At 37.7% G+C, this 18,083-nt stretch overlaps 1 protein-coding gene across 1 annotated transcript in view; it reads right to left on the bottom strand.

Moving 5' to 3' along the window:
- NUFIP1 (nuclear FMR1 interacting protein 1) overlaps positions 1-18,083 on the bottom strand; it is a 38,688-nt gene continuing 20,605 nt past the window's right edge. The window contains exons 7-10 of the mRNA XM_049646984.1: positions 13,502-13,695; positions 6,369-6,485; positions 1,593-1,810; positions 1-276 (exon numbers count right to left, since the gene is read on the bottom strand). Coding sequence (XP_049502941.1) covers positions 160-276; positions 1,593-1,810; positions 6,369-6,485; positions 13,502-13,695 — 646 coding nt within the window. The 3' untranslated portion in view covers positions 1-159. The remainder of the gene's footprint in view (positions 277-1,592; positions 1,811-6,368; positions 6,486-13,501; positions 13,696-18,083) is intronic.

Here is an 18,083-nt window from a genome sequence, read left to right as displayed (position 1 = left end):
ATCAGTTATGTATTTATTTGCATAGATTCAAAGGAAAGAATTAAAAATCCAACATAATATCCCATGAGGCTGACAATTTAATTATTAATCCAGTTGTCTTTTAAAAATGTTTTCCTCTACTAACTTTAGGAGTTACATGAGCGCTGAAACATCAGGTACCTATACATCTTTAGTTTTTGCAGAATTAGTATTAAGTCCAAAAAAGTCATTTTTGATGATGTACCGAACACACTGCAAAATAACATTTCTTTCATGTCGAATGTCTGGAGCTAAAAGCTAAAACAAAAAACAAAACAAAACAAAAACAATAAAATGATTAGCTGGTAAATAAAACATATCCAAGAAATACAATCTAAAATATTATTATATTTAAATTATTTGTTAAAACAATAATGCAGGAACATTTCCTTTTAACTTATACCAAGACTATCTAGCTTTTTAAACAGCACAAATGTTCACATTTGGGGTCCTCTCTAGGAGTATCTAACAAAGGACAGGAAATATAGGTTTAAAAGTCTGCAATTCTTTAATCTACAAATCCTGTCAAAGAGGACCCTCCTAAAACCAAACCTACAAACAGTATAGAAACTGATAAGCAGATATATAAATACAGTAATAATGAAACCAGCATTAAAAAATCCCAACATTCCTGGAATTTTACAACTTTTCATTTTTGTGCTTATTGTAATCGAAAGAAATCTAAAAATCCCTGATTTTTAGAAGAAACACATAACCAAGGAATCATATGTGATCTGTAGAAAAGAGTAAGATCACTCAATTTCTTTTCTGATGTCATTAGTGTAGTTTAGAAACATCACAGAGGAACAAATGTTCAGTGGAGAGAGGATTTAATTTACTACTTATAAGGTAAGTATTTTAAAAATGCAATTTACTTTATATAAGCACTGAAATTTACATTTCAGATCAATCTTAAGAAGAAGCAACAGTGTCTACATGTAACACCCCAAAGAGTGCAGGCACAGAACACTTTAGCTACAGCATAAGCACTTACCTGACGGGGCAAAAACAGACTTTCACACAATGTCAACAGTTCTACAACTCTAGTAAAACATTTGGAATATTTTCTATCACTCTTAGCATGAAAGTCCTGGGTCACTGAACAGCTTCATGTCCATTAATTAGAATCAAAAGATGTGATGCTTCCTCTTTTAAAATTTGTTGAAGAAATAAGATTTTTCAGCATATCACGCTGAGAATAAAGTCAATAACGCACAAAATAAACGCATAAAAACCTCTTTCACCCTTTAGTCTGCCACTGCATTTATCTGTGCTTTCAATGAAAACTTTAACAATGTCAGCACACCTCAATACATATTTCCTTGCCAATCAGTTAAATCTAGATTCTTTTATTTTAAGCAGTTTTGAAAAGTGTAACTATTCTACACATTTACCAGACGTCAGCTATATGTGAAATGAAGCTTCAAAGTTAAGATACACAGTTGAGTCGTCAAGGAGCAAATGTTGTTGGTGACCTTAAAAAACACGCATCGTGAACCCACACACAGACCCAGTGGCTGTCTTCATCATCTGAGAAAAACACAAAGATCACAATGTAAAGAACAGTCATTTACCATTTCCAGGAGATATGGATGGTGTGTTCTTGGTTCAAATAATGTTTGATAGTTGTGATAATCTTTTCTCCTCTTAGGGTTTGTCTTTTTAAAACTTTTCTTTTGGCTCTCATACTTTCTAACAGTCACTTTAACATCTTGACTTTGTTTCTTAGGAGTTTCACTATGAAGAACCTCATCTTCCACCAGAATGTCTGCTTCAGTCTTAATGGGAGCTTCTAAATGTGATGAACAAAAAATACAAAAATAAATAACAAAAAAAACCCAAAAAAAACCTGGTAAACTTCCAACAATTTAAAACAAAAATAGTCAATTATCCCCCCCCCCCCCCAGCAGCCATAATACTGGCTACTTAGTAATAAAAACTAGGCATTTATAATATAATACAATATTTTTCAAGTTGGGAATATAATTTGCCAAGAATTGAAGAGATTACCATAAAGAGCTACAGAAAGTGATCCCTATGAAGGAAATAATACCAGATGGAAACCTGGATCTACACAAAGAAATGAAGAGTGTCAGAAATCATCAATATGTGGATAAATACAAAAGACATGTTTTCTCATTTGCAAAAGGTTTTAAAGATAACTGTTTATTCAGAGCCAAAATAATAACAATGTATGTGGGATTTATAACATCTCTCGGAAAACCCATGATAACAATAGCACTAAGGAAAGGAAGAGGAAAGTGTAAGTATATTGCTATAAACTTCTTAAACTATATGTGAAGTGGTGCAATATCATTGAAACTATATTGCAACAAGTTGAATGAAGATGCACACTATAAACTCAGACCAATTCCTAAAAAATAAAAAAGAGGTTCAACTAATAAGCCCATATTTGCACTACCCTTAAAATAAGACAAGATAAATGCAAAGGCAGGAAAAGAAGGAAAAGAGAACAAAAAACAACTGAGACAAAAAGAAACAAGCCAAATCAATTACCATATATATAAATAATTTAAACATCCCACTTAAAAGGGTGAGTGGTCAGACTGGGGAGAAAAACACAAGACCAATTACATAATGTCTACAAGAAACCAACCTTAAACTGTAGCCAGTCCTTGCCTTGCACAAACAGGAATGACATTAAATCTCAGTTACCAAGGAAGTACTTGCCCCAAGGTGTTGGCACCTTGATTTTGGCTCAGGTCACGATTTCATGGTTTGTGGGTTTGAGCCCCGTGTCAGGCTCCCCACTGATAGCACAGAGCCTGTCTGAGAGTCTCTCTCCCTCTCTCTCTGCTCCACCCCCACTTGCATGCTCACTTGCTCTCTCTCTCTCTCTCTCTCTCTCTCTCTCTCTCTCTAAAAATAAATAAGTAGGGGCACCTGGGTGGCTTAGTCGATTGAGCGTCTGATTTCGGCTCAGGTCATGATCTCACAGTTTTGAGTTTGAGCCCCGCGTCAGGCTCTCTGCTGACAGCTCAGAGCCTGGAGCCTGCTTTGAGTTCTGTGTCTCCCTCTCTCTCTCTGCCCCTCCCTGCCCCTGCTCATGCTCTGCTTTCTCTCTCTCAAAAATAAATAAACATTTGGGGCGCGTTGGTGGCTCAATTGGTTGAGCATCCGACTTCAGCTCAGGTCATGAGCTCACCGTTAGTGAGTTTGAGCCCCGCGTCGGGCTCTGTGTGGACAGCTAGGAGCCTGGAGCCTACAGCCTGCTTCGGATTCTGCGTCTCCCTCTCTCTCTCTCTGCCTCTCCCCAGCTTGCACTCTGTCTCTCCCTCTCTCAAAAATAAATAAACATTAAAAAAAAAATTTAAATAAATAAATAAACATTAAAAATAAATATATATATAAATAACTTTTAAAAAAAGAATTCAAAGTGGTTTATAGAGTTCAAAACTATGGGAATAATAACAAGTGGCAGAAAGGGCACTATTTTCTATTATTTCCTTCCCCTCCAAGTATTGCTCTTCCAATTCAGGAACACGAAAGTCAAATGGACCGGAGCTCACACTGTCAATCTTCTGCTAAGGAATGAGGAACTGGGACCAGTTATGTTTTTCTTGAGGCTCACAACATTTCCCAGCTTAGTGTCATATTTTAATGCAATATTTATCAATCCAAATGAATTTAAAACATAACCGTTCAAGTTTTTCAAACCTATAAATCATACTTTTTTGGTTTGTGGCCTTTTAAAATGAGTTTTCAGTTTAGAGGACCACCGGTCATAGCCCAAACCAGTTTGAAAAAACAATTTTGAAGAGCTATAAAACTGCACTTAACTTCTAACATGGCAAAACAAAAACAAAAAGCTAACATGCAAAACCCAGGACAGATATCAAACTAACCCACTTGGAAACATTACTCACTGAAATTTTCTTTCCTATGTATATCTTAATGATTCGGAGCCAAGAACAGCCTCTTGTTTTGCTTCAATGTTTCTTGAGGGACCCTTTCCTTGTTTAAAACTCTTTCTGGAAAAGCACTATTCATGTTTAAGATCCTCTCCACACCTTTGTATTAATTCCCAAGTTGAGACAGATCTTAATTATGATGATACAATTGTTAAAATCTGTGATGAATCAGACTACTCCTCTCCATTTAGAATCCACTTGAATAAGCAGCCTTCTAGATGTTATTTCATGGTTCAGCGAAAGCCCCCTTTATTTCTTTGGTTTACTTCTTCCAAAGTCCCTCTGTGTCAATATTCTATCCTGTGGCCCAGAATTAACCATGAAAGTTGGAAACTTGCTAGTGACCTGGGCGACTATGTACAATAAAGCTGAATTCAAACTACAGAAAATAATTCTTAAGCCTTAGGAATGTGAAGTAAGGTCTTTTTCCTTTAGGCAGGGAATTTTAGACAATTAGTAAAAATAAGTTCATATAAAATCAAATGTATCTCTTAATAGATGATATCTTCTATTATCTATAAGAAAAGGCTATGCATTTCTGTTCAGGAACACAGAGCATGACTATAATGAAAGGCAATATAGTTGACTTTTTTAGATTTTTAAGTCCCTAAACCTAGGCTTTATATCAGCTCTGACACATACTAACTTCACAAACTTGTCTTCTTTAAATTTAAGTTTCTATAAATGAAGGAGTGGGACCTCCCAGTTTCCTTTCTTCCTTCTAACTGAAAGATGGTGGCAGCCTCAAAATGAAGACATGAGAATGAAAGTATCAAATGTTTTATCTTAAGAGAGAGAGAGAAGAGAGCATTAGTGCAGCTTGTTTTTATGAGATTCAGTAATCTGGTAACAGCTTTCATTGCTATCACCTGTCATAAATAAGAGCGATAAGCAGGAAACATAATATGTGTTTAAAGAATAACTCCATAATCGTATCAGTGTATTGGAAACAAGAGTAAAGAAACAAATACTTTTTCTTAAAGTAAAAATAAAAATAAGAAGAGGCAACCATCTGTTAAGAAATACTCTGATAAAGCCAGAGTAGTTTATATATCAAAATTCAAGTAGCTTTTAACCAGCTACCATAGTAAATCGTGGTCCATTAAAAAAGAAGAAAAAGTCCCTATGTTACGGATACATCTAAACATTATCCTTCATATTAAAGCCCAACTCTTTCTCCTTCAACATCTTCCAACTATACAAACAGTGATTACCTGTAACCTAATTAATATTAAAAGTGCTGCCTTCTTCATCCAATTACACTCAAATCCTCCCTTCTTTCTACACACTCACTTGTAGACCCTATATTCTCATCTTCGGTATAGCTCCTACTGTGATTACACATCTTGTCCCGAGACACACACAAATGAATTCTCTCATGGACGGTAAAGCCCAAATAAATTTGCCATGCAGAGCCAGGGTTCCACAACAGAAGGACACGGGCTTACTCAGTAAGCATATGCTGATGATTTATATATGAACCCTGGGTTTAGAACTGCAACACTACGACGATCAATAACCTACTCACAACTCTTTTAGGTGCCCCTAAAAAAGATGCTAGATTAAGCTGGTTTGTCAACATCTTTAAAGGTTAGACATGTATCCTGTACATCACTGACTTCTCAGAAAGAACAGTCAAGGATTCCATTTCGTCCAGTCTTTAAAACACATAGGCTAATTCAACCACAAGTACAGAGTTACTGTGTTCCTCAAATGAGCAGTTTATATAAATACGCTCTATAAAGAACAACGCTCCATATACATCTAAGGAATTCTATTATCCATTTGGTCACAAATGACCTCTCTCTACCTACCAAAGGTGCTAAATAATTTTTTTTTCTTTTTAAAGTTTATTTATTTTGAGAGAGAAAGAGCGAGCGAGCGAGCATGCATACCAGGGAGGGGCAGAGAGAGAAGGTGAGAGAAACCCAGGCAGGCTCCAGGCAGAGCCCGAAACAGGGCTCAAACTCACAAACTGTGAGATCATGACCTGAGCCAAAACCAAGAGTCAGATGCTTAACTGACTGACCTACCCAGGCATCCCTGAATAAACATGTTAAGACAAGTGTTCTTGAGAGTAAAAAAAAAGAAATTAACTTTCTTTGTCGTATCTTTTAGAATTTTTATTTCATTAATGGAATATTTCTCTTTCTCTTTCTCTTCTGTCATTATATTATTTTTGCCTTTTTCTCCCAGGCTAACAATATATTTCCTCGTTTCTCCAGTTTTCCTTTATCCTATGCTAACTTCACTTCTGAATCAGATGAAAAAAGTAAAGATTAAATAAAGAATATACTTGACACATCTTGCCCTCAGAAACACACACATGAAAGGATGCTACTGATGCACAGTATACACCAAATTCAAAAGGCACCAAAACAAAACAAACCGCCTGTAACAACTGAAGCCACAACTTACCTTCTGGCTCACTCTCTGACCCTGAGAGACTGCCATAGCTGCTCATTAGTGAGCACAGGGCTGGTGTTACTTCCTTGGGTATGACAGTACTCTGTGGTTTCTCCTCTTTATCAGACTCTGAAACAGAACAGGAAAGAAGGGAAACAGTCAACCAGAAACATCCACCACCATATTTAAGAAAGCTGACAGCCCCCGACTCCCTCAGATGTTAATAAAAAGGAAGCAATTTCTGATCATTTCCCTAATCTTCCCCAAAAACAAAATTCAGGAAACCTAAAAATGTCCCTTGGTTTGAAACCTTCATGGTCAAAGAAGCTATCTGCCCCAAAGAGAAGACAGAGGGTCAATGGAAGCTACAAAGAGCTCAGTTACTTACCATGCTTCACAGGTTATGGAATTTGGGCCTTCTCTAAATTAATTATACAGTCTTTGCTATTAATTATTTTACTTCATTTATGCTACTGTGCAAATAATTAATTTCATTAAGGCAGTGGAAAGACCAAGGCCAGAAATTTATTTAACTTCACTAGATTGGGATGGTTGACTGTAAAAATTAGATTTAGGAATAAGTAAACTATGAAAAAAAAATCTACCTCTTTTGTTTTTAAGACTGGTTTTGAGGGCACAAGTAATATTTAAAACACTTTATACACAAAGGATTACTCAAAGAGTTACACTGAAATGAATTCACCCAAAGTTTTTATTATTTAGAACTTCTAAGAACTTAAGTAAACAAGTTAAACCAGAGAATTGAGCAAGTCTCAAAGAGCCTGCCAAAGGTAAAGTGTTTGATCATAGCCCAGTGAACCTGGCAGTAGCCTCAGGACACTGCCTATTACATGTGTTTTTGGCAGCTCTAAAAGTGTATTCAATCTCTTCTAACCAACCAATAAAAAGAAAGCCTGATGAAGAATGAAAACAGGAAGTAACCTGTCTATGTAATAATGAACCAGCTCAACCCACAACCAATATGAAATGTTTCAAGACAGCATTTAACATTCACCAAGTCAGCCCAGGGGAAAATGAAACATGCTAGTAGGATATGGGGTATACGTCTATGTGAACAAGGAACTACCACCTGCTGGTGTATGAAGTTAAATCCCCTCTCCTCCACCCATCCATACTAATCAGCACCACAGCCCCCAAAACGGCTCCTTGTCAATTTTAAGCTATTTTATTATCTTTTCTCATGAATTAAATAAGGGAAAAGAAAAATACACAGTTTTATATACAAATTACTAGTGGACTAAAGAGAATTCTACAGCAATATTAGTATGGAGACTGTTCATCTCATTGTTTGAGTGATGAGATGCCAAACGGTATTATTTCCTTCTAAGACCCAAAGAGAGGTACCGAAAAGCACAACACAGTTGACTATAAAGCTCTCTAAAAGCATAAGCTTGTTTAAGTCTCAGGAGGTGTCATATGTTTTCACTATTCATTACAGGTGATGAAATCAAAATTCAGAAAATCTAAATTACTTTTCCTTCAGGTAACAAAATTATACAACAGTTGGATCAAATTTAAATCCAGGCTATTTGACTCTAAATCCCAATCTTAATTAGTGGGCTAGAATATCTCCTATAGATACATAAAGTCCTCTTCTTAAAATGAAGCCATCCTACCAAAATGTCTCCATGGACGGGGCACCTGGGTGGCTCAGTCGGTTGAATGTCCGATTCTTGGTTTTGGCTCAGGTCATGACCTCACAGTTTGTGAGTTGGAGCCCTGCATTGGGCTCTGCACTGACAGTGCAGAGCCTGCTTGGGATTCTCTCTGTCCTTCTCTCTCTCTGCCCCTCTGCAGCTTGCTCTCACTCTCTTTCTCTCAAAAAAAGAAAAATAATAATAATAAAAAACATAAAAAAGTTTTAAAAAATGTCTCTATGGTCAATAATAATGCTAAAAAATATCTTCTTCCAGCCATGGTTCCATTTCTCTGTTCCCTGTTCTAGCAAAACTCCAAACAACTACCTGATCTACTTGGAGGTCAACAAGCACAAGTTACAGGAGGGAAAGGGTTCGGCTTTGTTCAGTACTGTATCTTCAGAGCCTAAAACAATACATAAATGTTCAACAAATATTTGAAGAACAAACTGTTGCATGAATGAATAACGACAAGTTCAAAAAAGGCTAACTAGTACAGAACAATAGGGTTAGGAAAAGGTAGAGCCTCAACACAAACCTAGTTCTGTCTGGATTCAAAGCTCTTTTTTTTTTTTTTTTTTTTTTTTTAAAGTAGTCTCCACAGGGTGGAGCCCAACCTGGGGCTTGAACTCACAACCCTGAGATTAAGACCTGAAATGAACCACCCAGGGGCCCTTCTTTCTTTTCTTTAATAACCTGATTCCATTTTTATTTTTAAAAATCATATACACGTGATAAGAAAAACATTACAAGGATATACAACAAAATGTGAGCAGTGGCTGTCTCTGTAAGTTAAGAAAAAGTAGGGTTGTTTTTTTTTTAATGCTTTTTAGTTTTTTCTGTTTTTATAATCAGAACATAATAGAAAAGCACAGGGAAATAAACCCTGGAGGATAGTGTTTCCTCACAACTCAATTCGAGAAGTGGAGGGCAAGGCTTTGATTGGCCTACATATCACACCTTTTCCTGCCTTTTTTTTTTTTTTTTATAAAAAACTTTGTATTTGAAACAATTTTAGATTTACACAAATGTTGCAAAGATACTACAAAGAACTTCCACATACTCTTCACCTAGCTTCCCCTACTGTTAACATCTTACATAACCATGGCACATTTCTCACAGCTACCACATTAACATTGGTATAATACTACCTAATCTACAGATTATATAGTAATTTCACCACTTTTCCTACTTCACCACTAATGCTCTTCTCTTGTTTCAGGATCCAATCCATATTGACTCTACAGTCAATCATTTCTCCAAAAGGCCCTGGTTTCTTCAGTTTGACAATGGTAAAACCACAATATGGATGCCTGGTGAACTCACTACCAGGACTGTCACATAGTTCGCTGCACTTGAGTACCCTCCCCATGGGTAAGAGCTAGGAGTCCACACAAGTGAACAATTGCTCCCCGCTTTCGTTCTCCCTCAGGCATGTTTTGGGAATCCATGATATGCAATAACACTTTGAAAAGGGGGATCGTCTTTTTGGCCCTATCAAAACAGTCCTCGACCATGACTTTTCATCTAAAAAAGAAAAAAAAAAGAAAAAAAAAAAAGCCATTCCCAAAGTCCCTTGGATCTACCAGCAGTTCAAACGCAGGCATTTTTAGCAGCTGCAAAGAGTATGCTGAAGGCACTGTACTGGCTGACAAAATTATACTCACGAAAATTCACTCACTTTTTAACAAAAGCAGCCGAAACACCTCTCTAACCCAAAAATGCCAGTATAAAGATAGGAGCAATGAAGATGATAAAATCAAACTTTAAAATGATTACAAAATACTAGCTCAAATAATTTCTCTTACTGTTAAAACCCTAGCAATCCTTTCCTTAGGGTAAACCTCACCTCAATCTCTCACACATACATATCATATGCCCTCTGACCAAAATACATATATATATAATAATCTAAAATTTATCACTGGACTATGAATTTCTTGAAAGCAGGGAGAAACTTCTCTAAATTACAATCCTGAACAAGCAGAATGTGGGACCTCAAGTAAATCCTTACTGAAATGAAAAGTGGGAAAAAAATGCCCTCTGTAAGTCTTGCAGACTTTGTAAGTATAAACCCTAGGTGTAAACGCTTCCCATCTGGCTTCTTCCTACAACTTCTTTCTTTACGTGTCTCTCGCCTTCATCCCCCTATTTCCTATAGCCTTTATGAAGCAAAACACAATTACACGCTCTAGCTCCATGAAGATTTATCAATTATGTACCCTAAAGAAAACGCAGTATGTTGAAAAAGTCACCCTAAAAAATGGAAACCTTGCTTTACAGTTTCCAACTCTCAAAAACAAGTATTAACAACAAGCATTCATGGCAACTGACATGCTAGCTTATTTTCTTATTTTCACATCTATCTTTTAAACGCCAGAAGCCCACCTACCTTAATGTCAGTGTAAAGACTGATGTCCCCCAGTGATTCTATGACAATAGCTATATTTATACTATACGACTGACAACTTGGATCTTTTTTGTTTTGTGGATGCTGAGGCACTTCAGTCGGCGATGCTTGACGCACATCATTGCCCAGCTCTTTTCTTTCTAGCTCAGACAACACTTACTAAAACCACATGTCAGGAAAGCCATAAAACATGTTGTATATATACTTAAACAACAAATAAACATGGTCCCAATGAATGAGGTACCAAAAACAGATTTGCAACAACACCTTGCGAGATGGGTTAGCAGAATATGCAAGGAACTATTAAAAAAAAAAAAAAAAAATACAGCACCATTAAGGACATCTAGTAACAACAGGCCATATTCAAAACTGATAAACTGGGAGACTCCAAATGATAGGCTTTCCCTGTGTAACAGTATCAATCCCCAGTTAAAGCACCTGCGCAATTAATCAGTGTTCACATCCTGCCAACTATCACAAAAAACACTGGTTTTCTAAGCATGATCTGAAGTCTATAAAGATCCTTAAAAACTGTTCTTGTTTAAGATGTGAATGCTGATGTCTACATAAGGTTCTGAGCCTAAAAAAGGAGAAAAAAAAAGTAAAGCATTGAGAAATCGTCATTGTAAAAGTGAAATTAGTGATGAAAACTGCCACCTGAGAGCATGAACAGGGCCATATTATTACAATGATGCCCTGCCAACGATAACCTGGATAATGAGCATGACAACCGATCGTAAGGTGGGCCGGCTCAGGCCCATGGAGAAGGAAGCTGCCTGCAAACAAGTGTAGGACTGACAGATTGGAGAGCAGACATGCTGACAATATCTGGGCATGTGAAAATATGGTACACATAGCTTTTTGTAGCTACAACTGGAGTGAAAAGTTGAAGAACCAATGCTCTAAACATTCTTTTGGAAAATATAAAAGTCCAGAAGAAATCCCAGGTAAAGGATAACATAAATTTAAATGGAATCTCTCCCACAAAATAAAGCTACCCTAATTTGATCATTTTTTTTTTAATTTCCTTAAAGAACATTATCATAAACTTAAAACTGACTTGTAAGAGTTTTATATTCAAGACTTACATAATCATCTTTGACCCTCAATACAGGTACATTGCTATCTTTGATCCTCAGTATAAGTAAAGGTTTCAACATTTAAACCAAAACAAAATTACTTGAGATCCCTCATTTAACTGCTACTAGGAATCTGACTAAATGCTTTCTACCATGAACATGAAGGTATTTACACTGTTCTCACATCTAAAGTATCTCCTGAACACCTAGATACAGGCTTCATAGAGCAAAATATATAATCATCTTTTTGTTGGTATTTCACCAGATCACCACATACTAAAATACTTCTTTAAAAATGAGAAAACAGAAGGGGGTTCTGTCTGGCTCAGTCAATAGAGCATGAGACTCTCGATCTCAGGGTTGTGAGTTTGAACCCCACGTTGGGTGTAGAGATTACTTAAAAAAAGAGAAAGAAAACAGAATTACACATCTACCAAAGCTAACAGGATGAAGACTATGCAACATTACAAAGTCCTTCAAATGTTCATTTAGAAAAGTGCATGAAGAATTACATAATTTCCAAATCACTAACTTACTAATTTTAACAGTAGTCTTTGTGTTTCAAGTATTTTAATAACATGAAAGTTTATACTTGAATACAGATGGTTTTTATCATCAAGGTCACACACTGTGAATCTGATGAAGTGTGTGTGGGCTCTAATATCTTTGAAGGGAAAAAAATCAGTGTCCAAGAGTAAACAGCCCTGGCCCAGATGTCATCTGCCTTTTCCTTGCTATCAACAAGGATAAAAAGTTGCCTTTTCTAAACTCTCTCCTACATCTCAACTATCCTAGGCTCGTACAATATTTTTTTAGATAAATTCAGACTTCACATTTAGAGGAAGTCTAGTGTCCGGTCGAGTCAGACTGTTAAATTCAAACTTTGGCTCTGGCATTAGCTAGCAGCTGCACTAAGGTAAATTCCTTACCCTGCGTCCCTCAGTTCTAAAATGGAAGTAGCAACAGTACCTATGCATTAGAAAAGGTTTGCGATGAGAAAAAGAGTTAACACGTACAAAGCACATAGAGCACAGTTAAGTACTTTACTCCGTAAGTATTAGTTGGTGTTAAAATAATTACTATCATTCTAACTAAATTCTATCTTATTCTTAGCCCAATACTCTCTTATACCAAGATCCCTTCCATCCTGATTCAGTCACTGAATGAGTGAGCCCATCTCTTGCCATCCATAAGTTTAATAATTTGCCATGTGATTATCACAGAAGCCATTGTCTTCCAAGCGGAACAGAGCTTGCTAGCAAACTTATAATGTAAAACCAGTCCACTCACTAATAACACTCCTTTGCAGAAGAGAACACACATACATTATTGGAAGGAAAGATGGCAGAAGTATTTACACCTACATTTTTGTTTTTCAAGACACTTACATCTACACTTTTATTTTTCAGAAGGGAAAATGGAGCCTCAGAGGCTGGAGGGTATCTCTATGTGGTTAGCAGCATTCTGGTCCTTTAATTTTTCAACTTATTAAGCAAGAATAAGGGAATTTAATGCTAATATAAATATATTCTATGGGCTGAGGAAGAACAGTATCAAATACAATGAAATAATATCATTTACCCAAAGAGATTACGTTCACACTTAGCTGCATAAATAATACTGGCTTCCGCTGGAATTACCCACTTCACTGGTGGGCGAAAAATTAACATAACTGAAAGATTTTGAATCTATAGCATTAACACATTCAGAACAATCTTAAGAAAGTTCCCAAGATTACACCATACTATGAAAATTATCCAATAAATACAACCTTCCTTTCATATCTGTCTGCCTCATGCACCCACTCCCCAAGATTCAGAAAAAATGACCTGAAATGAGGGTTTTGACAAGACACTCCCATTACAAAGAAAAAGAAAAGCATCATTCTACTTTTGTACATATTTGCCATTAGACTCTCCACAAATAACACTGTGAAGAATCAAGTTCAGCACCATGGCCTGTAAGCTTATCAACATGCTGCTTTCCTGTTTAGCTTACCAGAGTCCGTGTTTACCAAAACACCCAGAGGGTCTGCATTTGCCTTGGGCGGATCTTCAGGCTTTGAATCACGCAAGCTACTACCAGATCCAGTGGCTGCTGTCTGTCCAACACAGTCATTTTTCCATTTGTGATGCCTGCCAGGACTTCTGATCTTTGCCATATGTGAATGTCTGGACATCCCTTTCATCTTGCTGGAGTGAGAAAAATGCAATTCTTAATATAAAAGGCACTGACCCCCCAAGAAAAAGAAAAAAAAATTTGTTTTTGAGAGAGACCACAAGAAAGCACCAGTGGGGGAAGGGCAGAGAGAGAGAGAAAGAGAGAATCTCAAGCAGGCTCCTGCCCAGTGGGGAGCCCAATGCAGAGCTCGATCTCAGGGCCATGAAATTATGACCTGAGCCAAAACCAAGAGTCTGACGCTTAACACACTGAGCCACCCAGGTGCCCTCCTCCCAAGAAAAATTTAAAGGAGAGTACTGAATGCAAAAGAAACCTAGCCACCAAATCAATCATTCATTTGTAGCCTACTACATTCAAGAGATAAAAGAAAGAAACTCAATGGCTTCCAAGGACAGGGAACTTTATGGCAGAACTTTAATAAAATAACACACGACAATAAATACCACTTTATGAATTCCAAGGTGTACATTTCCTCCCGTATTTTAACCCCTCTGAAAATGGTCTATGTTGTATGATCAACAGGAGGTGAATTTAACTGGCAGAATTTTCATTCTGATTGTGCATAAAAGTGTTTCTTAAACCTACAAAGTGTGTTAACTCTTGTCTAGTCATTCTACAGGCCTCTTAAAGTTTCTGACGCACTTACAAATATGCTGCCTTGTTTGATCTTCATGACAGCTCTTTGAAATTGGCTAGACAGGTACTACTCTCTTCACTTTGTAAGAGGATAAGCTTAAAGATCATAAACTGAGCACAGTTTCACAGCTATCTCAAATCAAGTGCCCTCTCAATGACTACAATTACTCCTCTTAGAAGGAAAAACAGTGCTTACACAAGCATATTCTAATGTAAGCTATGTATAGGGAAAAATTTCAAAAAAAGGTTTGTTACACATTCTCAATAGAAAATACAAAGTATCCTTTGGTGGGGATGAATTTTCACAAAAATACATTTTTTTTCTAATTTGTCATTTACCAGAATTCTTTTTTTGTTTGTTTTTGTTTTGTTTTGTTTTTCATTAATAATGGAGGCTGCAGTTAGGAATATCAAAATTAGAAATCTGGGTTCAAATCCCAATTTTGCCACTTACTAGCTGTGCCTCTTGGACAATATTAATGTCCCTGAGTCTGCTTAATCCCTTGTTTGTAGACAGGGAATCACAGACACATAGAATTAATGTAAAGTGCCACAGTGAGCCCTTAATAAATGGTAGTTATTACCATAACATTTTCTAAATAACTTGCTAAGCCAACATATTCGGTTAATATTTCTGTAATCCAAAGGTTCTTAATTCTTTTAGGGTCACCATAATCCTTACAAAGTCTCATTCCAAAAAATCATATATAGGCTCCAAATTTTGCAGAAAACCATGGACCGATTTCTAATGTGCAACCGCAGACGTCAGGCCTCAACAGTTTCATCACAGGTAAAACAAGTTAAGAGTCTTGCCTCTGGCTCACAGTCCCCATGAGGATGATGAAGAGATGCCACTTTCCATAGGCTCCCATTCACAGAAGCCTTCCCTGTATTCTGCTCCTACAGTACCTCACCACAGATGACTTCTAAATGATCATTTTTAAGGTATTCAGTAATAAGCAATGAATTAGAATGACCTTTTTTTTAAGATTTTTTTTTCCAGTAATCTCTATACCCAACATGGGGTTCGAACTCACAACCCCAAGATCAAGAGTCTCATCATCTACTGACTGAGCCAGCCAAGTGCCCCTGGAATGACCTTTAACTGATGAGATCAGTAAGACTTCACTGAAAAGTGATGTATCTGGAAGTTGCACTGCCCCACCTTTGAGGGAGTAGTTCCTTTACACAGTTGCCTAACAATCATTTACAGGGAAAAGTTTAGGGGCGCCTGGGTGGCTCAGTTGGTTGAGCATCTGAGTTCAGCTCAGGTCGTGATCTCACAGTTGGCGAGTTCAAGCCCATCGAGCTCGCTACTGTCAGTGCAGAGCCTGCTTGGGATCCCCTGTCCCCCTCTCTCTGTACCTCCCCCACTTGCACTCTCTCAAAAAGTAAATAAAACATTAAACATAGATAAATAAATAAAATAAAAAGTTTATTTAATCAACACTTTAAAACACTTAAAGTATATAACATAAGTTAAAGTGTAGATGCACATGAAGTGGAGAGATAAAGGAACAATTACAACTAAAAAGCTAATAGAGGGGGAGCAGAATATTAACAAATTATTCAATTATTCCAAAAGGAGGCAAGGAAGGAAACAACAACAAAAAAAACAGGACATATAACAAAAAAAATTAGGGCGCCTGGGTGGCTCAGTCGGTTAAGTGTCCAACTCTTGATTTCAGCTCAGGTCACAATCCCAGCCAAGGTTGTGGGATCGAGCCCCTCATCAGGCTCTGCGCTGAGGATGGAGCCTCCACTTATGATTCTCTCTCTCTCTCCCTCTGCCCCGCTCTCCCACTTGCATACTGTCTCTCTCTCTCTCTCTCTCAAAAAAAAAAAAAAAAAAAAAAGGATACAAAAAGAAAGGCAAAGAAAAACCTTTTCAGACACACAAAAGCTGAAAGAAGTCACCTCCAGCGGTTCTTTACTACAAGAAATGTCAAAGAAAGTGCTTTAGCAAAAGGAAAATGCTATTAGATGAAAAGATGGATCACCATTAAAGAATGAAGAGTACCAGAAATGGTAAATATGTAGGTACCCCAGCCATCAGCCAGGCTAGATCAGCCATTAGCCTACCAAACCCCAGCTGTGACTGAACTTTGTCAAGATCTAACTGAACCCCACCTGACTCCAGATATCTGAGCGATTAATACTTGCTATTTTACTGGGGGGAAAAAAGGACACTCATTAAGAGAGTAAAAAGGCAAGTCATAAGTTGTGAGGGTATATTTGCATATATACACTCTACTCAAAATAGGATTTGTATCTAAGTAAATAACTCCTACAAATCAAGAAAAGCAACCCAATTAAAAACTGGTTGAAACTTGAACTGGCACTTCACAAGAAAATAGCAAAATTGGGGCGCCTGGGTGGCTCAGTCGGTTAAGCGTCGGACTTCAGCTCAGGTCACGATCTCACGGTCCGTGAGTTCGAGCCCCACATCGGGCTCTGGGCTAATGGCTCAGAGCCTAGAGCCTGCTTCCGATTCTGTGCCTCCCTCTCTCTCTGCCCCTCCCCCGTTCATGCTCTGTCTCTCTCTGTCTCAAAAACAAATAAACGTTAAAAAAAAAAAATTTAATAAAAATAGAAAATAGCAAAATGGCTGATAAGCAAATAAAAAGGTGTCCAACATCAGCAGCACCTGGGTGGTTTGGTCAGTTGAACGTCCAACTTTTGATCTGGGCTCAGGTCACGATCCTAGGGTTGTGGAACTGAGCCCTGTATCAGGCTCTGCACTGAGCATGGAGCCTGCTTGAGATTCTCTCTCCCCACCCCCCCACCCCTCTTCCCTGCTCATGCACTCTTGCTCTCTCTCTCTACCTAAAATAAAAATGGTGGGGGGGGGGGGTGCCTGAGTGGCTCAGTCAGTTAAGCATCCAGACTCTTGATTCTCGCTCACTCACGGTTTGTGAGTTCAAGCCCCGTGTCGGTCTCTGCACAGCCAGCAGGGAGTCTGCTTGGGATTCTCTCTCCAACCCCTCTCCGCCCCTCCCCTACTCACACTCTCTCAAAATAAATCAATTTTTAAAAATAAAAAGTAAAATAAAATAAAAATAGAAATAGGGGCAACATGGGTGGCTCAGTTGGTTAGGCATCTGACTTGATTTCGACTCAGGTCATGATCTCATGGTTCACTGGATTGAGCCCATGTCAGGCTCCATGCTAACAGCATGAAAGCCTGCTTGGGATTCTCTCTGTGTCTCTGTGTCTCTCTCTGTCTCTCTCTCTCTCTGCCCCTCTGCCACTCACACACACTCTCTCTTGCTCTGTCCCTCTCAAAATAAACTTTAAAAAAATTTTTCTTAACTTTTAAAAAAGGTGTCCCACATCATTAGTCAAGAGAGAAATGGTATGACATGAGGAAAAGGCATAACTAAGCATTAGTCAGGAAACAAGGGCAATTAGATACACAATCAGTACGAGTGTAAATTGGTACAACCATTGTGGAAAACTGTTCGGCTTTACCTATCAAAGCTAAACATACAGATGCCCAATGATCCAGCATATATATGACCAGTGAAAATGAGTACTTATGTTCCCAAAAGACATGTAAAGGAATGTTCGGGGTGCCTGGGTGGCTCAGTTGGTTAAGTCTGACTTCCACTCAGGTCATAATCTCACAGTTCGTGAGTTTGAGCCCTGCGTTGGGCTCTGCACTGACCGTGCAAAGCATGCTTGGGATTTTCTCTCTCTCAAAATAAATAAACTTTAAAAAAAAAAGAAAAGGATGTTCATTAGTAACAGCTTATTCATAATA

This window comes from Panthera uncia (assembly GCF_023721935.1).
Source record: "Panthera uncia isolate 11264 chromosome A1 unlocalized genomic scaffold, Puncia_PCG_1.0 HiC_scaffold_16, whole genome shotgun sequence".
Taxonomy (NCBI): domain Eukaryota; kingdom Metazoa; phylum Chordata; class Mammalia; order Carnivora; family Felidae; genus Panthera; species Panthera uncia.
This window is presented reverse-complemented; position numbering and strand designations above follow the sequence as displayed.